The sequence below is a fragment of the Lissotriton vulgaris genome, chromosome 8, assembly GCF_964263255.1.
Source record: "Lissotriton vulgaris chromosome 8, aLisVul1.2, whole genome shotgun sequence".
NCBI classification, from domain to species: Eukaryota; Metazoa; Chordata; class Amphibia; order Caudata; family Salamandridae; genus Lissotriton; species Lissotriton vulgaris.
The window spans coordinates 528,942,245-528,967,118 of NC_141696.1; the positions used below are offsets into that span (position 1 = coordinate 528,942,245).

The 24,874-nt window shown below is 42.7% G+C and overlaps 1 protein-coding gene and 1 long non-coding RNA gene across 3 annotated transcripts in view; both read right to left on the reverse strand.

Moving 5' to 3' along the window:
• The window catches only part of LOC147697257 (pyruvate dehydrogenase E1 component subunit alpha, mitochondrial), a 158,794-nt gene extending 135,433 nt beyond the window's left edge, over nucleotides 1-23,361 (reverse strand). For both annotated transcript variants that reach the window (XM_086934334.1, XM_086934333.1), the window contains exon 1: nucleotides 23,224-23,361. In XM_086934334.1, coding sequence (XP_086790460.1) covers nucleotides 23,224-23,280 — 57 coding nt within the window. In that variant the 5' untranslated portion in view covers nucleotides 23,281-23,361. The remainder of the gene's footprint in view (nucleotides 1-23,223) is intronic.
• On the reverse strand, nucleotides 824-18,562 carry LOC147697258 (uncharacterized). Its single transcript, XR_015299292.1, has 3 exons — nucleotides 16,471-18,562; nucleotides 15,809-16,352; nucleotides 824-1,281 (listed from the first exon to the last, which is right to left on the reverse strand). It is a non-coding gene; the product is annotated as an uncharacterized LOC147697258 (long non-coding RNA).
• Nucleotides 23,362-24,874: the final 1,513 nt, after the last annotated feature.

Genomic DNA, 24,874 nt, shown 5'->3' on the forward strand with positions numbered 1-24,874 from the left:
ATGAGAATTTGGAATCAGCTACAATATCCATCATTATACCCCCATACTTCATTTCCCACATTGGTTTCTTAGAGTTCACAGTTCTGACTACACTACCTTTAGTGCCATTCTCCACACACAAAATGCAGTCATCTTCTTTACTACTGTCAAAATCTGAAGAATAATTACCATCCATAGTAATACATTTTCCTTTCTCATGTTCCCCATTATTACTTTTCCTACATACTCTAGCAAAGTGCCCAACAATGTTGGGGTTAGCACATCTTTCTTTCAATGCAGGACAAGATTTACTATGGGCATAATGTTCGGAACTACAACATCTACCATTTATTATTCACAGCATTCTATTTTTTACACTAGAATCGTTCTTAACAAATACCAATAGTTTGCCAAAACATATACCACTCTTCAGGTTCCCAATCATTGCAATCTCTGCATCATCCACCTCTGCTATAGCATAATGCTCTCAACTCAGCTTTTTATACTACAGCAATAATATCTATCAAAGATGCATCACCATTAACCAGTAAGCAACCTGAATATTTGAGCCATTTGTGTGCATAATAGTTTGGTCTCTGACAAACTAATTGTGTAAATTACCAAATTTACACAACAAAGTTAATTTCTCCAAAGAACCCACAAAGTCGTCAAAAACTGTCTATGGCCACACACACTTTACGTATAAAGTGTCCATCAAGAACCTAAAGTATATTGTCAAACACGTTTCCAAACTTAGGGTATCTGTGTTTTTTTCTTGATTCGATTGTAGGATTTTAATCCTCCTGGGCCCAAACAATGTTGAATATTTTATTTTTATTTTTTTCATTAACCATATTATCATACTCAATTGTTGACATACAATTTAGAAAGTAATCCTTCCATTGTTTCTATTGTATTACATGCTCTGCGTCCGAAACCATAAACGGTTGAGGAGGAGTCAAGTTCCAATGTTGTGTGGCACAAATTATACTGAGTGAACTTCCAGGTAAAGGTTATGGCAGTCGAAATACAGAATACTTAGGAAAGCACAGAACAAAAAAAATAAGAAGTCCCCAACTGTTAAAATTTCTCCAATCGTGGCAATCCAGGAGCATGTCCAGAATGTTAAAGTTGCTAATCACACTGGCAGTTAAAGGAACTCTCAGCGGAAACAACTAATAAAAAGATACTTAAAAAAAAAAACATTTTGATCAGGGGTGTGGAATTTAATAAAATATCTACTTGTCCATGGGGCATGTTGCTACATAAATCTACTTGTCCTGTAACAAAATCCACTTGCCTCTGATGGAGCAAGGTGATGAACAAGATTTTGTTCAAACTTGTGAAGTTAATCTCCCATAACAAGTAATTAAATTAATAAGCTTGTGGTGAAATTACTAATCAACTTAGTTTAAGAATACATTCATCAATACACGCGGGATAAACAAATGTGCTTTATGTTGCAAACGCAAAGAAAATAATAAACTAACCTGGTCTATTGTCTTTGTCAGTATTAAATGCGGCAGTTAAATTAATGGCATGTGCTTATTTTGTGTGCTTAGGTTATATTTTTTCTGTGATGAAGAGCTCATGGAGTTCATGCTGCTCACAAAGGAGAAGTAATTATAATGCTGCTTGTTTGTGCTTTATGCTAGGTAACATAATTAACAGGATTAATTAGTAAAGGGGTCTCAATTCTTTAATTAATTGAGGTCTTGTGTTTGTTAAATAATAGTTTCCAAAGTGAGGCCTAAAGATGGTTCAGAAAATATGGCTGACAGAGCTGCAGACGCAAAAGCTTGTCCAGAGTGAACTCTTTGCATATGCGTAGCTGTGAAGAATTTTACTGCATTGTCATCGTTAATTGAGAAAGCAGTTCTTTGGTCGCGTTGAATGTGCTCATGGAGAGAAGGCTCAAGGACAGGAACTTAAAGTGTATGCCAAGGCTAGGAAGTAAATGTTCGAAACTTGAGGAAAAAGTAACTTTCTTGAGGAAGCTGAAAGATGTGGAAATGAAAGACAATAGGGCTTATTTGAAAGCCTGGACTTGGTCAAGAGTAGGAGATGACCTAATAATTTTATCATGGACTGACACAGAACAGCCAATGAAAAGCTCGGATTTGCTTAAAAGACTGTAAAATGTAGAAAGTTTAGCTAGAGAGAAAGGTATAAAGTCTGACACAATGAGCAGGGAAAAAACTCTTACTTTCCGTTTCCTGAATGACGTGACATGCTGATGGACCTTTGGCGCATGTAAGGACAGCAGACTTTAAATGATTTTTGCATGCATGCATCAAAGCTTTATTTCGATATACAAGATATCATAAAAGCACATACAAAATATAACGAGCATTTACAATGCAACGGTTTCGCCTTTGACAAAGTCATAGCTATTGGAATTGCAAATGACAAATTGTTTATTTATGTGTTGGTTTTGAAAACACGATAAGTAAATGGCATTGTCATTTACAATGTCAATAGCTTAATCTTTCGCAAATGCAAGACCTAACAACAAAAAATTACATTTGGATTTGATGGCTCCGGGCTGAACCATCGGCGCTGCTGTAAAAAGAAATGGAAGGATGTACCTGCGGTATGCAGCAGAGAGAGGCCCGGGGAACCAACCAACCCCCCCCCCACCCACCCACCCCCCAGGATTGGGCTGGTTCGTGAATGGGTGGAGACTTGTGTGCCAGAATGTTTACATTGACCAGGCCTTCTTTGCTATGTGTAGATTTTAGTGTTAGGTGATTATAATAGTGCAAGGATACAGTCGTCGTGTGGCTTCTAATTGGCCGACAGTGCTCACAACATTAAGGACTGGTGTGCTGGCAGAAATGAAAGGGACCTATTTTGCAAAGATAGACAAATACGCCGTGTGCCTGTTATTGTTGAGCTGCTTGGAGTAAATGTCACCCTATTGAGCAGTGACTGGATTAAAGTTAACACCAGCGCCTTGTCCTCCTCGCTAATTTGTTTTCACACCTGTCCAGGCCTTCCCCGGGGGCACTTTATGTAGATGTGTGCAGCCCCAGGCTATACATCACACTGATTAAAAGATTACAAGATTATTCGGTCAATGAGGACACAGCGCTCCGCTCCTGGGTTTTAGTTTAAGAACAGAGTGAATTCTGGGAGTTGTAGTCCTGGTGCACTTTAGTTGACCAAGTGAAACTAAAGCGCTCGAAAACATTGGTTATTAAAAGACCTCAGAGGACTCAAGCAACGTGGAAAAAGGGACAACTTTGCATGTAATTGAAGCTGGGAGCATCTGACCTACTGGACAGCCCCTCCAACCCTAAAAAAAAAAAAAGAAATGGACAGAATTAACCTCGCCCAATGTCAAACTTGATGCCGGAAAGGAAATGCTGCAAAGCCCTCTGCCCTCGTGGAAGTATCGAAATTGATGAAAAAATATATATATTTCTCGATTGAGACCGCCAAGAGGAATTCTGTACATGCAAAAATATATATACTCTCCCTGTGACAGTGATCTCCCGGGCAAGTACAAGTGACAATTAACATGTAGTTGTAAATGCCTTTTATTGCAAAACATTACATAAATAAACACACGCATATAAGATAGTTTGAATGAGTGGTTATTAAAGTGACCTTTTTCGTAACTACCACTGTCAGCATGCGGCCTGATCTAAGCATCCCGGAATATGCTAATGTGTTACTGACACAATTTCACCTCCCAAGCAGTTCACTTCCCATGCCGGAATGTGAGGCACTTGGTGGCCAAATCTAGAGCCCGACTGTGCTACCACTATCAGTGGTGTAGTGGATACCACCCATCTGAGGCTGTCAGCAGCGAGCTCATCCGCGCATCTGGAAGGATGCCAGAAGTAAACAAGCACCTAAGGGCACACGGACAGCGCGAGGGGGGGTCTGTTCTGCTGAGAAACCAGTAAATATGAGGTTTATACACGTAAATGTTTCTTTATTCTTCTATTTTTTAATTTCTCTGTGGACAGTTCCAAGTTAATTAACGTGAAGCTTTTACAAGGGCATATGAAGGACATCTGGACTTTGCAGTCACTCGGCAGCAATGGGCATTTTAGCTAAAAATTACCGCTGTAAGAAACGCCCTTCTGTAAATACTGTGTCCAGCGTTGGAGACACAAGGTCAACTTTACTCTACACAACACCGTACATTTAAAATAAAATAGAAATGAAGGGTCAGTGGAAGCTGTCAGCGAAGTGTCATTTAAAGCAGCTTTGGCATTTAGCACCCATTAAGATGTCGCCCTCATTCTAAGCACCAGCGGATAAAACAACAGAAACAGGGGCATTCCCCGCCGCGCCAAAGATCACACGGTTTGGTAAAGCGGAGAAAACACGAGGACCGAAGAACTAGACAATGTAAGGCTTATGTGTCAACCTCACCCGTCGACGAGGAGCCGCTCCTTGATGGAGGACATTGTGTGGACAGCAATCTGCCGAACCCCAGTTACTGAAAGACACGAAGGCGTAAAACAAAACACCCAAGCTCTCTGTCATCTAAAAAGTACACCCGAAAATAGAAACTGTCAGAGCTCGAAAATAAAGGAACTTTTTGCTAATTTTTCTTGTGCTACCAACCCCTCCCCCACCCACACACAGTCGGATAAAGAGACATAATTAGGGCAAAGACATTTATCCATGCTCGAAATAGTTTGACAAGCTTCTATTTTGGTGTGTGTAGACTTCATTTACCCATGCTCGATAGAGTTCAATAAGCTTCTTCTTTTTTTGGAGGGAGCATATCACGTAGTCCTGCGTCACCATCAGTCAATACCAATAAATATTTCCTTTTTGATGACCTCTTTTTGCTTTTCAAACCCATTTGTGAGGTCGCCTTGATAAAAACAGATTACGAGGTTCCTGGATTAGACCTACTGTGACTTAATACGCTGAACGTGACAAACTATGACTTATTTCCATTGGTGAGACCGGTGTATCCCAATGTACTCTGACAGATCCTGGAGGACACATATCATGCGCTAGATAAAACGGGCAGCGGAGATGTTTGGAGGTCTAATGAGACACCCGCAATCTAATGCACATTCTGAATTAGATGTAGGGACATCTTCCACTGGATGAGACCCCTGTCCGCTGTGACAACCGCTGTACAGTGCAGATTGTGACATCATTCAGTGATGAGACACACTGTGACGTCTTTCACCGAGGGAGGGACAGCGGCACCTGCTGGTTGAGACCGATATCCATTGTGACAGCTGATAATGCCGATTGTTTAGTGTAGTGGATCCCACCCATCTGAGGCTGTCAGTAGCGAGCACATCCACGCATCTGGAAGGATGCCAGAAGTAAACAAACACCTACGGGCACACGGACAGCGGGAGGGGGGGCGGGAACGAACAGCGGGAGGGGGTGCAGGAACGGGCACACGGATAGCAGGGGGGGGGCGGGAACGGACAGCGGGACATCGCGCAACCCACCCCTAAAAATGACATTTTGGAAGTGTGGCGAAAACAAAGCTTACAAAAAAAAAAAAACAACCCGCCCACCGCCGAGATGACGCGCACAGAGGGGCGGAGAGGGAAGAAATCGCGGGAACGCCCACGAATCTGGTCCGGCCATGATGGACAGATCTCTGTTCCAATGGCTAGCCTCCATTTATGGAGCTAGCCAATGGAAACCGAGGCGGGGACCAACGCACTCTACTCTTCTCATAAGGTTTTCCCTGCAGCTGCGCAGTGCGCAGCTTGCCAGGCAAAACCTAAAAAGCACAAACTACTTCCAGGAGGCCCTGTTGTGACAAGTCCCTGAATCCAACCATCAAATCATGTGCACAAGAAGGGCTGATGACAATCGCTTGAGCTTTCGTTCTCCCAAGGAGCTCTCATAACTCCCAAACATGGCTAGATGTCTTCCATAAAACAAGCACTGGCGTTGCCAATAGGTCTCGCAGTAGGAAAGTTGGAGCTATTACAATTGCAAATAACAATGCCTTTTATTTTTGTTTTCATTTTAAAAACATAAAGGGCTTTGTCATTTACAAAAGCAATAGCTCCAACTTACCTACTGCGAGACCTATTGGCAACGCCAGTGCTTGTTTTATTTATGTGTTGGTTTTGAAAATAGCAAAATTAATCGCTTTGTCAGTTACAATGTCAATAGTTTTAACTTTTGCAAATGTGATACCTATAGCATTTGTAATGCAATGTGTGTTGTATTTACGTGACTTAGATGTATTGTTATTACAAATAACAATGGCTTTTAATTTTGTAAATAATTAATACTTAAATAAAAGTTATTGTAATTTATAATGGCAATAGCTTAAACGTTTGTAAATAACTTTTGTGAAGATTATGTTCAGTGTATTTTATTGTGACGAAAATCCAAGAACATTGCATTTGCATTTACACACACACACACACACACACAGAGGCACACACACACACACACACATATAGATGTGGTGGTGGTGGATCTGGGGGATATGGTGGTGGTGGATGTGGTGGTGATGGTGGTGGATGTGGGGGTGGATGTGGTGGTGGTGGTGGATTTGTTGGAGGTGGTGGTGGATGTGGTGAAAGTGGTGGTGGATGTGGTGGTGGTTGAAGTGGTGCTGAGTGGTGCTGTGGTGGTGCTGTGGTGGTGCTGAGTAGTGCTGTGGTGGTGCTGAGTAGTGCTGTGGTGGTGCTGAGTAGTGCTGTGGTGGTGCTGTGGTGGTGCTGAGTGATGCTGTGGTGGTGCTGAGTGGTGCTGTGGTGGTGCTGAGTGATGCTGAATGATGCTGGGGTGGTGCTGTGGTGGTGCTGAGTGATGCTGTGGTGGTGCTGAGCGGTGCTGTGGTGGTGCTGAGCGGTGCTGTGGTGGTGCTGAGCAGTGCTGAGCGGTGCTGTGGTGGTGCTGAGCGGTGCTGTGGTGGTGCTGAGCGGTGCTGTGGTGGTGCTGAGGTGGTGCTGAGCGGTGCTGTGGTGGTGCTGAGCGGTGCTGTGGTGGTGCTGAGTGGTGCTGTGTGGTGCTGCTGAGTGGTGCAGAGTGGTGCTGTGGTGGTGCAAAGTGGTGCTGTGGTGGTGCAGAGTGGTAATGTGGTGGTTCTGAGTGATAATGTGGTGGTGCTGAGTGATAATGTGGTGGTGCTGAGTGATAATGTGGTGGTGCTGAGTGACAATGTGGTGGTGCTGAGTGATAATGTGGTGGTGCTGAGTGATAATGTGGTGGTGCTGAGTGATAATGTGGTGGTGCTGAGTGATGCTGTGGTGGTGCTGAGTGATGCTGTGGTGGTGCTGAGTGATGCTGTGCTGGTGCTGAGTGATGCTGTGCTGGTGCTGAGTGATGCTGTGGTGGTGCTGAGTGATGCTGTGCTGGTGCTGAGTGATGCTGTGGTAGTGCTGAGTGGTGCTGTGGTGGTGCTGAGTGGTGCTGTGGTGGTGCTGAGTGGTGCTGAGTGGTGCAGCGGTGCTGCTGAGTGGTGCTGTGGTGGTGTAGAGTGGTGCTGTGGTGGTGCAGAGTGGTGCTGTGGTGGTGCAGAGTGGTGCTGTGGTGGTGCAAAGTGGTGCTGTGGTGGTGCAGAGTGGTGCTGTGGTGGTGCAGAGTGGTGCTGTGGTGGTGCAGAGTGGTGGTGCAGAGTGGTGCTGTGGTGGTGCAGAGTGGTGCTGTGGTGGTGCAGAGTGGTGCTGTGGTGGTGCTGAGTGGTGCTGATGAGTGGTGCTGAGTGATGCTGTGGTGGTGCTGAGTGACGCTGTGGTGGTGCTGAGTGATGCTGTGGTGGTGCTGTGGTGGTGCTGAGTGGTGCTGTGGTGGTGCTGAGTGGTGCTGTGGTGGTGCTGTGGTGGTGCTGTGGTGGTGTGGTGGTGATGAGTGATGCTGTGGTGGTGCTGAGTGGTGCTGTGGTGGTGCTGAGTGGTGCTGTGATGGTGCTTAGTGATGCTGTGATGGTGCTGAGTGATGCTGTGATGGTGCTGAGTGATGCTGTGGTGGTGCTGAGTGATGCTGTGAACATGTGTCTGTGTGTGTTTTTATTTTGTGTTTGGCGTGATGCTGTGATGGTGCGGAGTGGTGACATTGATTTAGTGTTTTAATGTGAACAATAATTGAGTATATTGTTCTTTGTGGAGTTATGCTTAGTGTGTGATGTTGTGTGTTGTTGATGATATGGTGGTGTGTGTGATTATTTTGCAAGTGTGTGTTATTTTTTTTCTGTGAACATGTGTATGTGTATGTTTTTTTTAATTTTTTTATTTTGTGTTTGGCGTGAGTGATAGTATGGCTTTGAGTCCCTTTTCCTAGTGCGGATGTCTTTTCCTTAATAAAAATGCCGGTCGCAATGTAGCGCCTATATGCTACCTACGTTTTTGAGGTCAGCGTTCTAGTTTTTTTTTGTATTTTCCCTTTGTTTTCCGAATGATGTAATTTCCAGCCAATCGCATTGCTACGTTTTGTGACGTAGCATTGCGATTGACGTGCATCAACGGGGAAATTCCCAGATCTTCGAGAACAGTCACGTGTGAAAGGCGCGTTGTGCTTCTTGTGTTGTTGCTGCGTCGTTTGACAGGTAAGTTTGAATTTTAATATTATTATACAAATTTTGGGTATGTAGTATTGATTGTGTTTATACTTTTTTGAACGTTGATTAATGTTTTGTATTGTTTTATGACGTTTGCGTATTCAGACTGTTTTTGGTTTTGCGTATGTACTTAGTGTATAGTTATGTAAAGTTTAAAAATGTTGATGTGCTATGTATAAATGTTGATTTTAATGAATATATTGCAAATGTCTTAATTTTATGGGACGTAGTTCCGACATATTCCAACTGAATTTGACTTTTCGTATGCTGTTTGTGTACAGCTATTGAACGTTTGTAAATTTTGATCTGCTATGTATTAATGTTGTTTGTAATGAATATATGGCAATGTTAGAATTTTTTGTGATGTACGTACAACATATTCCGACTGAATTTGACTTTTCTTTTGCACATCGTGTCTAGCTATTGAACGTTTCAAAATTTTTATGTGCTATGTATAAATGTTGTTTTTAGTAAATATCTTGCGATGTAGTTATTTTATGTACTGTACTTCAGACATTTTTTTGGAAATATTTTTTTTTTGACAATGTGCGATTGTGATTGTACTGTTGTATTGTAATCACAGTGTCTTTCTTTTGCAGTATTATTCTTTTGTGTTGTGAATGATTTTGATTAATATTTAAGGCTGAGATGAATTTAGACACTATTGGTATGCAACAACCTTCAACGTTTAAACTAGTGTTACTTGGTGTTTGCAGTAAATATGTTTTTGTATTAGCAGTTTATTTTGATTTAGCCTGTGATCGTTTGTGAAGTGTTTTGGCGCGGTTTCTTTTCAAATAGTCTATGTTTTTTCCAATATGGCCGAAAATGTTTTCATGTGCATTGGTTTGATTTACAAAGGTGTTTTTAAGACTTATGCATTGCCAGATGAATCTTGAAAGTAATCGGCGGAAGAAACGCCTGAACGATATTTACGTGATCAGCTCGTGGATGATATGTTCACATGTGCTGTCAATGACGTCAATCATTACTTTCCATTCTATTTTATCACGTCGCAGCCCCACTTTTGAATTTCCCTATTAATAAAGCATATTCTTGTTTTAACCCTCCCTTGCTTCGTTAGTTTTGCTGTTATATATAGCGCTGTTCGTAAAAGGTGTGTCTGTTGATCACTCAGTGGTACTCCGTGTATCCACCTAAGAAGGATGAAGGTCGGATTCAGTCCTGACGGTGTTTACATTTAAGGCCTGAAGGTTGTACATCGATGTCAGAGCTCAGTACTTATCTAAAGAATTCTAACTAGTGTGTCAGTTACGGACTTACGGTTTCTTTTCATGTGCAAAATAGTTAATAACTTAATTGCCATATAATTCCAATCCTAATTTTTAAGAATACATTTTCAATGGCCATGTTTATTGTAAATTCATTGTTCCTTGATGGCAAAACGAGACTAACTTTCTGGCCTGGTTTGAGCATGGTTTTATTGGCAGTATGCCTATTGGGTTGTTTTGTGCCAAGTATCTTTGTTTGTGTTAATGAAGATTTAATAGTTGGAGTCACTTGAGGTTTGCATGTGAGTTGAACCCAAGGAGTCCAATTGTAGTATCTATTTTTTTGCGAATAAAGTCCAATTTGTTTTCTATATTGGAAAGCTGCATGCACATATTCGGCTTGTTTACATGCTGGCAGTTAAATGCATGTCACCTGATTTCATATTTGTTACGCTTGTGAGGGGCAAATGGATTTATATTTTACTTCAAGCATGTCAAATGCAGACATAGATCGAGAGTACTGAATTTGCAGGTTTTGGCAGTAGGCCCTGACTGTGTACATGAAATCTAGTGTTAAGGGATAGTCAGTGATTCAGAGAAGCCTGGAAACATGCACTGCATTCTAACCACCACACAAGGGACAAGTCATTTGACGACAAACCTGTCTTTAATTAGAATGATGCATTGTACCAGAAAGGTGTGTGGTAAACTATCTGTTGCTGGGAGTAAGTCTTACTCCGGTGTAAATTATTTCACCGTCGGCCATAGTTTGTGCAGTAAGATGCGCCTGTTTTCGACAAGTCCCCCTATTCCGTGAAGTCCGAGGCTATCCATGTGTTAGCATGCCAGCTGTTACTAAGCATGCACCGTGTTACCCGTTGAAATCTCTATTGTTGCATTCAGAGTAATTATAGTCCAGGAATGTGATTCTCAAAAGCAGCTCCTGTTTCTGACCAATAGTACCAACAAGTAAATCGTTTTTCTGTTCGGCTAAGAAACAGTTCGAGTCAATCTTCCTATTCCTACCCAGCATTTTTAGGTTTGATTTGCATGGTTTATTTTCTTTTTTCCCCTTTTCTCTAGCCCTTCCTCTTGATAAGCAGTCATGTAAATATCGTGGAACAGGTTTTGCCGACTCTTGTTTTTTTAATTATTAGTCAAGTGCTCCACTTTCGATACTTGTTTTCAGGAGGCAGCTCTCTAAATAGGACTCCTCGGCTCCGTGTCAGTAGCGAGTTTTTTTTCCTGCGATGTTTGTCTATAGGCAAGGGTGTGTATAGCGAGGACAACCAGAGAGAGGTCGTGGGAGGCGATGGAGAAACAGAAAGTGAATGAGCGAGAGAAGCGCAGAATCACCGAGAAAATAGAAAGTGGTAGAGGGCAGACCCAGCTGGACTGGATGAAAAGGGACAGAAAAGAAATCGGCTTTAGATGTAGGAAGAAAAGAAGGGAGAGTTAGAAATACTCTGACAGGCGAGTACATGAGAACAGTACTAGAATGAACAAATGAAGGGAAAGAACAGTGACTGCTGCAGGCAGTTTGGAAGGTCACGAATGCTGCTAAGGAAACGGATGCAGTTAATAGGTGTACGTGCAAGGCTGTGTTTGCGGGGAGAGAGAGGGGAGGTGCTGGTGTGGGAGGGGGAGGTGCTGGTGTGGGAGGAGTGCTGCTAGGGCAAGGCTGTGTTTGCGGGGAGAGAGAGGGGAGGTGCTGGTGTGGGAGGGGGGAGTTGCTGGTGTGGGAGGAGTGCTGCTAGGGGAGGAGAAGCCTGATGCCAGATGGGGGCGGGAGAGCCTGGGAATGCGAGAGGCTGGGCTTGCATGCGATGCGCGTTCTGAACAGATGTCCGTGAGGTGTGGGAGGAGTGTTGATGCCGGATGGGGGCGGGGGAGCCTGGGAATGCGAGAGGCTGGGCTTGCATGCGATGCGCGTGCATGTACACGTGAACTGCAAGAAAACCGCGGGGCTGAAAGCCCTTGGTTTGACTTGTGTTTTGCCGACATGAATTCTCGATGCGCTTGCGCGCATCGATAGGTCGCGAGACCTAAAAAAAAGTATATATATATCACGTTACAGGCCGTTGTTTAGTTTACCCTGCCTACGAAGTGCCATCTGTGTGTGCAAACACACATGGGATTAACATACATGGAGTAATACTCTTTCACATGCGTGTTCATTCAGTGCAGATCCGTGGTAGAGTCAGACACGTCACACTGCTCTCTTTAACCAGTCCCATAGGAGAGAAGACGGTCAGGTAAGGACAGAAGCCTTCCTCAGCACCCCCACTTCAAAAGAGCCCTGCTGGATTCCAGCATAGCCACCCCCCCCTCATCTCCACCATCCTTCCTTCTGAGCATAAAAACAATGCAGAGGCAGGCGATGAAATAAGTCTAAAGACGAGAACACACAAAACCACCAATCATGAGAAAAAGTGAATCAGCTAGAATGGAATGATTCAAGACAGCATCAAAACCACAGAGCCCATGAGAGCGGCCAAGGAGACAGAGCCGCGCCTGGTGCCTCAGTGAGCTAATAATAGATATGTGCTCCAAGTTCCTCAGGAGGGGGACACACTTCTTTGGCAGAGCCTTGCCCCCAGCAGACACTATACCTATTCAAGAGCAAACTGGATGACAAAAGTTCAAGACAAAGCTGAAAACAAAATCAACAATTCGGCAGCCAGGTGCTTTTCAGTGAAGGCATGGAGACTTCTCATCTCTTAAGTTTGTGATAAACTTGCCCAATGCAGTGGGTCAAGTAGGGTATTTTGGATGGTAAGCTAAGTATTCAGTCGTGACCTTGGACAATCCTATTAAAATGACCAGACTTACTGCTCCTCGTTTTCCAGCATTGTTGTACAATTCATTTCCTGATTATACGTCTTGTATTGGCAAAACAGTCCCTATTCTACATGCACCAACATTTCAAAACTTATTGAAAGCCTCAACTTTGTTCAGCTATATCCTTCCACCTACTCTTTTGCCCCTGGCAGTTCCACCCTCTGGGATCCTAATTAAATCTCTAGGGAGCGATCATCTGTGTCAGGGATTTTGCAGACCCATGGGAGGCGGCGAGAACCATAAAAGGAGGGATATGGAGCGGGGAAAGAGAGGAGGGAGGAGTACTGTGGGAGAGAGAGGGTCTGGAAAGAGTGAGAGGAGGGGAGTGTAGTATGGAAAGATATGGAAACAAAACCTAGAAAAGATGGGAGAGTAATAGAGGAAGAGAGGGTGGATGACTGGAAAGGTAGAGAAGTGGAGGGAAAGACTGGTAGGGATAGGAGGTGAAAGGAGGAGTGGTGAGGTAATGATGAAGGAGAGATGGGTGAGAGGAGAAGGTCCGGAAATGGAGAGGGGACGGGGGGTCATAGTAAACAGGCATTTGCAATGCAATAGGTCTCGCATTTGCAACAGTTTGAGCTCTTGGCATTGTAAATGACAATGCCTTTTATTTATGTGTTTGTTTTTAAAACGTAAATAAAATGCATTATCATTTACAATGCCAATAACTTAAACTCTCGCAAATGCGAGACCTATTGCATTGCAAATGCTAGTTTCCTCTGCTAACCTTCCGAATCTAAATAACTGACTAACCTATCCATCACTTAAAATTTACTTACATGTTTCACTAAACCAATTCAACACTAATCCTCTATGGGTCCCGGAGTAGCGTGCTACTCGCCGAAAAAAAAAAGCACTTCAACCCCTTGCCAGGGGTGTAAGCGCTATACAAATGCAATTACAATGCAATACAATTAGCAGAGCAGCACATGTTGCTCATTTAGGGGGCAGGGGTTCATTTGCTGTTTTTTTCTTATCTGTAGTTGGGATAGCAGAGCTGATAAGAGGGTTATTTAAGGTGAACGTGAAATTGGTGGATTTTTCAAAGTTTCCTAAATGTGAATCCGATGGAGGGGTGAAGTGTTCTAAAAGATGGTTGTGGAGAACAAGAAGTTCTGAAGGAGAGTCATTGCTCTGCAGTCCTCTCTCTCCATCAGAGATGATGAAGCGTGTCGCAAGATATGGAGAGGGCTTGAAGGGTACCTCTGTGTGTGAGGCATTCTATTTTGAATGTATTTCTTTCTTGAATGGAGAGCTAGTGTAGTTCCCTCAGAGCTGGAGTCATGTTCTCAAATGTCCTTGAAGAGCAGAAGGCTGGCAGTTGCAAGGAAGACTGCGTTCATAGTAGAGTGGTGCACCCGAGGTGCCTTTAGACACATCCCTGAGGTGAGGGAGCTGATCCCGAAAAACCTCCTTTGGCACTCCCAGAATGAAGGAAGGACGGAGGAGGGGGAGCCTTGTAATCTCAGTCAGCTCACCTGAAGCTCTGTGCTCCTGCATTCCGTGCACCCCACCACGCGCCGCTGCATTGCCTCACCCTACTTCATCCTGCCTCGCGCTCCTAGCACCAATCCTTAGCCCCAGGCACCTGGGTCTGAGGCTCCGAGCTGGGCATCTGGGCCGCAGCTTATTGCCCTTTGGGGCATGGGTAGGCCACGAGCAGGAGCCGGCAGGGCTGTACAGTGCTTGGCATTTGGAGATTAGAGATTGGCGACCGGCACTGTCCCCAGTATTCCACAACCGCCGGACGCCATGAGGTTCTTATGGCGGTAAGAGGCAGTGCGTGAATTCAGGTGCGTCTGCATTTGCTCGAGGGAGAAGATGCAGCACTGCTGGGAATTTGTTGTGAAGGAACGCCAGTAGACCCTACAAGTGAGCCTGCTGAGTTTAGCCGCCGTCTGTCAGCGTACGCCGAGATTGGGCTGCGGACGATCAGGCCATGTTGTGGCGAAAATTGTGCAGGTCTCATTTGCCTTCTTTGCTTACTTTAAATGACATCAAACATTTTGGATAATAGGAAACATAGGGAAATCGGAGCTATCAAGGGAAGTTCAACCAATCACAGAGTAAGCAAATCCTGGGTATGCCAGAAGTAAACAAACACCTACGGGCACACGGACAGTGGGAGGGGGGCGGGAACGAACAGCAGGAGAGGGGGGCGGGAACGAACAGCGGGAGGGGGGGGCGGGAACGGGCACACGGACAGCGGGAGGGGGGGGCAGGAACGGGCACACGGACAGCGGGAGGGGGGGCAGGAACGGACAGCTGGACATCGCGCAACCCACCCTTGAAAACGACATTTTGGAAGTGTGGTGAAAACAAAGCTTAAAAAAAAAAAATTTAAAAGCCCACCGCCGAGATGGCGCGCACAGAGGGGCGGAGAGGGAAGAAATCGCGGGAACGCCCACGCATCTGGTCCGGCCATGAAGGACAGATCTCTGTTCCAATGGCTAGCCTCCATTTATGGAGCTAGCCAATGGAAACAGAGGCGGGGACCAAAGCACTCTACTCTTCTCATGAGGTTTTCCCTGCAGCTGCGCAGTGCGCAGCTCGCCAGGCAAAACCTAAAACCACAATTCATAAAAATGACATTTTACAAAGTAGGTTACAATAAAAACATTTGTATTACAATAAATAATTTGAAAGGCATATTAAACATTAGCAGCTTTGTGTACATTAAATATTTAGCTAAAACTAAGATCATCTAAATGATTTTTCCTTTTTAGGTGAAGTGAGAAGTAGTCAGGGAAATAGACTTAGGGAATGGAAACTGTTATTCAGCTAATATTGCATGTTTCTGAGCTCGCTTTGAAAATGTCAGTTTTAAATTCATTTCCTTATTAAAATGCTGCTTTCTTAATTGCTTATAAAATAAAGATTCTAAAACGTAAATGCTTTTTCTTTATGAAAACTATAGTTAATAAATTAGATTTGAAATGACAAGCTGGTCTGGTTTATTCATGGTCTAGTTTCCATCAGTTGATCGAATTGCCTTAGTGGTTTGATTAATAAATAATAAATGTTTAAAACCATGGTAAAGAAAGATAAACTGCAGTTGTATATAAATAATGTAAATAATATGTGAATAGTTTTTATTAAATCACACCACCTGATTCAGTTGCTCAAAAATTGTCTCATTGGTATTATGGGCCTTTATATGGGTTACATGATTAATGGTGAGTATTGAGGTGATAGGTAGCGTTTATTAGACAGTTTTTCAATCAGAGAGCTACATCACCTCTTTGGTACCATGTAGTGCAGCGACAAATTATGGCAGCAATCTCATTATATAGGAGCGCTGATATAGCCAGGGCTCATACCATAGTAGTCTGTGAATGCTTGTAAGCCCCCTATGTTGCCATGTTTCTGCAGATCTACATACCTGGGCTGAAGGTAGTGGTAAGCAATAGTTGCAGGGTTAGAATGTCCTTTTGAGTCTGGGCAAACCTACTAACTTGCATATTTTAAGGGTTTTCAACAACTCTTCTCTAATCTTGTCCCATACTGAGAAATGTTGGAAATTTACTCCTGATAATGGCAGATGTAAACCTTCTTCCAGAGTTGGGGAAAAAAGTGGTTGGAGGGAAAGTGAATTTGCAAACACAGATTTTCGCATGAGCCAATCTACACATGCATATTTGCTCATGCTAAAATGCAGTTCACAAATATTTTCTAGGAGTACTATTTCTTGTCCTACTTCTGTAAATTCATGGGAATTCACGAAAGCCGTATAGCTGCACTTAATGCAAGGACATATACCACAGAAGCACTTTTGAGAGTTTCTTTAACCCCTTCGATGCTCATTGAAGCACGGTTGAGCTGTGCTCATGACGAGCTAAGCTCGTCATGAACAATGGGATTCATAGAATGTCAGCACAGGAGGGGAAAAGTCACAGCAGCCAAGGTGTTAATAATTGGGCCCCTAATTTGATCTGGTGTTGACAGTGACCTTTTATGCTTATTAAAATGTTCTCTCTCTGTATCTGCTGGCGTCACTTTGAGTGACAGCATTCTGCTCTTTAACAAGGAGCATATCGGCACACAACGTAGTTTTGTTCAGTGCCAATAACTACTGTGGCAGTGTGTGCTTTTTGAGACCAAAAAACTATTTTTGCTTTTCCCAGAGCTTGTTATAATGGGGAGGGCCCATCAGCTACTACACCAATAAGGTTTTACAAAAACCATGCTAAAACAAGTCGCACATTGACAAAACTCAAAAGCTGACCAATTTCAAAACCTACTGGCTTTGCCAATGCTGGTTTATTTTTATTTCCCATAATGTTACTGAAACTGGTTGCAATGATTTCCCATTATGAATATTTTGGGAAAATTTTAGCATGCATCAACATGAGTTTCTAAATGATGCTGCAAAGAAATGGTATCTGAAATTTTACAGTAGTTTAGCAAAATGGTTTTTTTCATGAACTTTTTATTTTGAAAGCAAAGAATCATCAATCTTGCTTTCAAGCTTCTGTAAATATTTGCATCAAATCAAAGAGCATTCTGGGAGCATTATACATAGCCTAATATTTCTAAAGTTTGAAAACATGTGGACACATTTTTATACTGGAACCACTGTCAGTAATGCAGTTGGAGCTTCCAACATTACAGAGCTCACCCTAATAATAAAGGCTTTCAATTAATGAACCATAAATACAAGTTTGAACATCATTAACATATGGGCAAAAATATTACCTTAACTGCAGACCGTGACCTTCCCTGATCCATAATATGGTACCGTACACGGGCAGCCAAAGGGTTTGTGCTGCAGGGGGTTGGGCCTACAATACACATGAAAACTTGTTGCCCTTGACCCCAAACATTATGTCCTGGGCGTTGGGCTATAGGAATTCCTCATCCCTGTTTTGATCATTGAATAGCATAACTTCATATTCTTTAACACTCTTTAATACAATGCATCAATTGGAAATGTTAATAGCTTAACATATTTTCTTTCCGATTTAAAATAAAGAAATGCATACCTGCCAACTCACGCGGTGTCACCGTGTGTCATACGATTTCAGCTCCCTACACACTATCACCCGGTGAGGAGCCGAAATCTCAAAGTGGCAGAGAAAACGAGCTGAAAACCACTGTAAACAGGTGATTTTCATTTCACATTGGGTCTACTGCCTCAAGGTATGCATAAGGCACCTGGGACCTCTTGCCTCACAAAGGCCGGGGTGATCGCCCTCAACTTTGTCTACCAGTTGCCTTTCCTTTTAAGACGCGGCCGGCACTGTTAGGTTGTAGGCGGCATGCTGTGTGTAATAGTTGAAAGTCTTATGCCTGGACCTCCTGGTGCAATTGGAATTACCTTCGCCGGCCCGCTGGGTTGTAGGCAATTTGATCTGTCCAATGCTTTTATCCTGTCAATAAAAAGATTTAATACTAAACAGGTGACTTTTAGCTTGTTTAGGCAGTAAGTAGCTGATGTCTATTAAAAGGTGTGAAAACATCCCAGGACATCGGCGACAGCCTCAATGACTTTTTTTTTTGAGAGGGGTTGGGGGCTTGGTGAGGGGCAGAGACTAGTGCCGCTTACATAGCTCTCAGCACCAGGCCCCACCCCCTCTAAGACCCCGTCCCCTCCTCCCACAGTGAAGTTATTTTGCAAGTTGTCGGGTATGGAAATATGGTGCTGAATAATAATCATTGCTGAAAATGTTTCATTTTACATAAGTCTATTGTTTAGTTTAACTTTATTAGAGGTTAGAATATGTTCATGCTCATGGGAAAGGAGGTCTAAGTATTAATAGGTCTCATACCTAAAAAGTTTGTTTCAGATTTAAAGGTGATCCTTTGTTAAGAATGATGAGAAAGTACAGGAGAAAGAACAAGACGATACTGTTCTCAAGAAGTGTCAACTCCCTAATGGCTGAAGAAAATAAGACACAGAAGGATTGCAAAAAAACGTCCAGCCGTTTATATTAATGCGTATTCCTAGAGTAGGTCAACGCTCTCTATTGCTGCCTTTTTTAATGCTTTTTCCATACCCATACCAACTTCCACATTGAAGCTGAATGCAAATGGTTTTTATTCGGATTCTGAATGCTAATTTTCAACTATCTGGCCATGGTTATTTTGCTTGGTGAACCTCAATTTATGGGAAGGTCAGCTGATCTTGACTAATGATTCTTTTTTTTTTCCAGAGTTTTGCATAGCGCAAACTTGACTTGAAGGTATCAGAGTGCTTTACATAAGCACCAGTTGCTTACACACGGACACATTTATTTTTGTTAGGCACGGGGAGATGAAGTGATTTGCCCAGAATCACTGGATGTTGAGCGTCATTGCAGAGACTTGAACCCGGTTCGCCAGCTTTAAGGTCGACCTCGTTAGCCGTTAGACCACATCCTCTCCATCCTCTTGAGCTTTATGATTACTCTCACTCCTGACTCTGAACTTTTCATGGGTTCTTTCTAACACCCAATTTTGCCCCATTCTTTAGAATAGGGAATTATATCCTTTATGGAACATGCTGTATTGCTGATTAGCGATTTGTTCTAACCCATATTTCGCTATCAATCCTGTGATTTCATTGATGACTTTACTAATGAAATAAAAAGAAAAACGTACTAAACTTTTAAACGACAATAAAACCCTTAAAACTGATCAAAACCTCTCTGAACTTTAGAGTATTATTGTGATTGGGACATTGTAATGTATAGCTCCTGAACTTCCCAAGAACGACAGCAAAGGTCTGTCGCAGAGAAGTGAAAGGAAACTCACACGGGTAAATCTGGTACGGCGATCTACCCTCTTATGGTGTGAGACAAAGATGTTAAACCATTTTATTTAAAGTAGATTTCTGCTCTAGTATAATCGAGTGATGAACAGACTTGGGTTGGGACTGCAGCAGTTGCATGACCAGAAAAATCCAGTTGTGAAGAACGTGACGTCAAGAGAGGAGGAAGAACTATATGATACTGGTAAGTTGGTAACCCCTTTATTCCAGACACTGTTCTTTGGCTACTTATTAGAGAGCAACCCTAAATGAGGAAGATACAGATCAGTCATAAGCCAACAACAGCCCAATAATAGTTAAAAAGTATCTGATGGCCTGAATGCAGACTCTAGTATGTGTGGGCAATACTCAATATTACTAAGCAAATTATGTTTACTAGAAAACAAAGTCTCATTGTTTTCTTACAAAATCTGTAACATTGCCTCAACACGGATTTATTATGAACAATGCATGTGCTGTTTGAAGTTAATGTTCTACCCCACAACCAACCTCCAAGATTAAGACCTCCCATTTCGACTTTGCCACCAATGAAACACTCAAATCATTGTTTACACCCTTTCGACGGAAAGATATACACTAGCTGTTCCTATTCTCCCACTGTTTCTCAACCGGACTGCCCGCATTGGTACGATATACGGAGATGGTTAGTATGGACGCATGGGTCGATTTTCTTCCCCCTTTTCTATTAAGACCGTATATTCTCCTTCCATCAGTGCATTTGTCAGGAATAGGATAGCCTTCCACAACAATTACAATTTCACTTTCTTTCTCGATACAGGTGGCGACAATTTCTTTCCAGCTGCGTATTTGGCAGCGACATATTCAATTGCCTCTCCAATATGGCAAACTTTCAAAACCTTGCGTCCAATCCCATCAAATCCAACTCGGGTTTGTCAATATTGAAAGGTAGCCCCACAGAAGGAGCTTGCAACCTGTAATTTTCCATTTAACCGCTTTGCCGTGGTGGACATTCCGCCACGGGGTTGAAAAAAATTACACGTGCGCGGTCCGCCGCACACGTCCACCGTGACTCCGACGCATGGAAAAGGTTAATAAGCAAATTCTTCTCTATGGGGTGTCCTTTTATCTGGTCTCCTACGCACTGGCATGGATAAAAATAATTGCTGTTGTCGCAATAGTGATAGGTCTGTATGTCGTGGTCTTATGTACTATGTCTTGTTCACTCTTCAAAGTTGGCCGAAACAGTACATGTATTGCTCTAGATACATACTCTATGGTTGATGTGGCTCCTATCGCTAGAACACCACATCATTAATAGGCACTTTTAATGGTTTAGAAGACCCGGAAATGTGTTGCTCAGCCGAGGGGAGTGGTTTGGTTTCCCGCTTGGCACCAATTGTAGTAAGTTCTTTCCATTCACTCAATGCCGCAGGATGGGAGGTCAGGGGTACTTTCTAGTAAGGATGGATGGGCTTTTCACCACATGTGCACAGGTGAGAGATGCAGGGAGGTTTGTTGCGACAGAGTGGGTTTCCCATATTCAGCATGGTGTTGACTTTGCTCAATGTATATCCACATACAGCACACCTTCCATACACTTTGGATTTTTGGTCTTGTTGGACTCTTATATTGGGAGTCTCGAGTGATTGAAACACACCTTCACTAACCTGTGGTATGTTTGCTGATCGCACGACCCTATGTCCCCAACACCATTGTTGGTATGGTGTTGAGAGACAGGATTGTGGGTACCCATGCACAGACATGATCCACTTTCCTTCATAAGCTTGCCTCAATAATGGTTTCTTAATAGGACTTGTGTTGGTTGCCTTACATGCAAGCATCTGCATTTTGGCTGATAACCCTAGGATACACATATATGTGGGCTTGAGATGACCTATCCATTTCCAACATGGTGCAACTGCGTCTTCATGTGCACTATGGTTAGATATTGTTTTTATATTTACATTTCTAGGTGCTTGATGATGTGCGGACTTGCCCTGTGTCTTCCATTTATTGGAAATATAAAATACATACGGATAATGGACTAAGGAATAGAGATGTTGTTAATTCTATAAATCTTTGGAAGATATCATTGGACGCTCCATCCTTGACTTTCCTTTTAATTAAGGGGATTGTGGACATGGGCGTGTTTTGGGGACAACGCTGTGCGCTTATCTCTCACACTAGATGGAACATTCAAGGAAGAATGATATCCAGAATGATAGTTGAAACAGATTGTTAAGAGAGCGGATTATCCAATAGAATTCCCCACTATTGTAGTGGTATGTACCCAAGTCTTTTTGACCCGATTCTTTTTCTCTCGGTTTCTAATTTTTCGCTTCCTCTTGACCATCCCATGCTTCCTTCTCTGGCTTGAATGGTTGGGATTCCACCTGTCCCCTTTTCAATTGTTAATTTTTTCCCTTATTGGCACACACAAAAACATGGTGAAATATTGTGTTGACTGAGTGATGCTTTCCTCAAATACACAACGTTGACCTTTTTTGTATAAAGTGTACCCTATTGGATGTGTTTCTTCTATCTAATATGGTGCTCAAACACTATGTGTTAGTCACACCATGAGCAAGAATTTTACAACTTGGATAATTGGTAGAGGAACCAATGCTCACGATTTTTAACCCATATTAGGCTAAAGATTTTTATTAGCTATCTATATCAACTTGTATGTTGTTTTTATTTTGTTTGTGCTTTTCACCTCTTAGTTTTGGGTTATTATATGTTACATTATTGTATAAAATGGTGACCCATGTCCTGTGATGTGTATATTAATGTATGTATTCTTTAGGGGTTACTAGGTTATGTTCTTGTTGCTTTCTCATTAGTGCTGTCATTGGGTCGACTATGATTCTCAAGGTTACCATATAATGTCATTATAGTCTGTTATATTTATATCTTTCTATTGTCTGTTATTTATATATATTTATTACATTACAGCTAGGCATTGGCAGTCAACTCCGCACCATTCGCAGAGTTTTCAGAGTTTTCTGCACTCCGCGTTGCTCACGGAGTGCAGAAATCTCCACTCTGCGTAGTACAACTGAGGTTTTTCCACACTTGCGAATAGAAAGTTGGAGAGAGCAAGCTGCCGCTCAGGTAGAATTTCTACCAGAGCAGCAGGAAGATCGGCGCGAACCGCGGTTCGCACTGCACTCCGCCACTTCCGGAACTCCGCTGAGTTTTTTAGCCACATCGTGAAGTAGCAAAACTGCGCAAACTACGCCCAGGAATAATTAGAGCCCTGAAGAAGTCCATTTATATATGGCTGAAACACGTTGGTTTTGCTTTCTGTATATGAAGCAACTTTACGGGGGGAAAAAAGACAATAAAGTGAAGATTTTTTAATTTTTTGGAAACATTTTTCAATCTTTTTCATTGTTGTAAATGTGGCGCACCTCTGGTCTTCATGGTTAAGGTTTACACTCTTGTTAGGGTAGGACAGAAATATTCATTACCTCTAGTACCACACCTCCGGCTGTTTAGGGGGCGCTAGCAAATGTAAAACAATGACAAGTAAATTAACACACACTAATACTGACAATGGTACTATGTAGAACTGGGTATGCACCCGATCACACCCTCAGCAAATGTTAGTAGGCGTTCTCCCATTGGGAAACCAAAACCAACCATCTGCAGAAGGCTCTGGTGAGGCAAGTATTATGCGCTATAAAACCATGCCATATAATAGTATACGGGTGCCATAAACCTTCTACGATCAATTAACATTAGAGAGCTAAAATGCATCTGCTGCCTGATACATAAACTGGCCAACTCCGCTTTGAAAAAAAGCAATGGGCTCAATATAATGTCAGAGAAAAAACAGGAGTCAAAATGTCAAACATGACACATTCTTGTAAGACTGTCCTGTGAAAGCTTTCAATAATGTAACATTTAAAAAAAACCCTCGCGTACATATAGTCACTTACAGGGTGTTGGGCTGGGCCCCGGAGCACTCGGGAGAGGACCGATAGCATCTTCCTCATGGAGTGCAATAGTAAGATAGCTGGAGCTTCGGACACAGACTCGTCAGCTCTCCGCCCTTCGGTTGTCCTCCGAGAAAACCCAAGAGCGTAGCCTGGAAGGCAAAATGCAACGCACTCTCAGAAACAGCAAGCAAGAACAGCATTACAAGTAGCCGCCTCAAGCGGTGGTAAGTGGAAATGCGGCCATTTCGAAGGAGCAGTGGGACGCTATACCTGCTCACGAACAGTGCTGTATTTTTGGCAACATTTATATTAAAAAAAGCAGCCAACTGAGGCCATTTTAAGCCTCGAAGCAGCTCAAATCTTGTAGTGAATAATTTTTTCATATACAAAATATGTATCTGCTAAATTATCTGTTGTTAAAGTTATTGTTATATTAAAGCCCAAAGAAAGAGAAATCAGAGTGTGTTACATACAATGAGAACATTTTTTTGTCTACAACGGTGTTTATCGACTACCAGCACGTTTTTAAGATGGCTGTTGAGTTTTGACAACGAGTGCAGTGTCAGGCAACACACTTTTGTAGCTTACTTGTCTGCTTTTGAATATTAAGTTACCAATCGACCTTGCAATGTGCAGCCCCTCGTCTGTTTCTAACATTCCAGCTCTCAGCGCCAACACAAAAAGAGAAAACGGACGTGTCACGGAAGGGGGTGAAGATAAAAAGGTCTCCATTCTGGCAATTATTTTACGGGAAAGTCATCGAGATTACTATTTGTAACAGACTATTAAGAATTGCGTATGACAACTATACACTTTTTTTTAAAGGCTACATTTACTGCAAAAATACCTATAATTTCTTGTATTACCGCTCATAACCTATCTTGGATTCCATTCGTTCAGTAAATTATTGTATTATACTGAATTTTAAATGTTTGCGATATGTTGCTCCAGTTTATTTAAGTTGAAAATGTATTTGCATCATGGAGAAAATGTGCGATACAAGACGGCCGACTTGTTTGCTATAGTCTATCTTCTGTTTCAGTTGGGGTTCAGTCCTTCTCCCCAATTCAGCCAGGGCCTCTCGAAGATATCCAGACAAGCGTGCTTGAAGAGGCTGCAGCTTACAATACCTTTTGTTTATCTATTTCAAAAACCAACACATAAATAAAGGAATTGTCATTTACAATACCAATAGCTCAAACTCCTGTATATGCAAGACCTGTGGCATTAATATGGCGCACACTTCAATCATAAGAACCTCAAACGAGAGCCACTCCAAGAGCAACCAGAGCTGTCACATAGGGAAGCGGGTGGCAAAGAACTGCTGACATTAGGCACACGGGCTCCCTGGATATGGAACGCTCTCCCGGGAGTCCTCGGATGCAACCCCTCCTTCTCCTGTTTCAAAAGGGACCTGAAACTCCATCCCCTGAACAATACTTTCCTGACCAACGTCAACTAACCTAGTCGTCTATTATCCGAGCTGTCTCCTCTCTCTCTGGACATTCAAGGACAGTGGGTGACCGGACTATTTCATTCTCACCTTTCTCTTTTTATTGTTCTCTCCCCTTCCGCTGCAATGCATATGTATTTCCCATGCTGTGTTTTTTTTCTCTGTGGTTTGCTTCCTTACTGCCGGCATACTATGTAA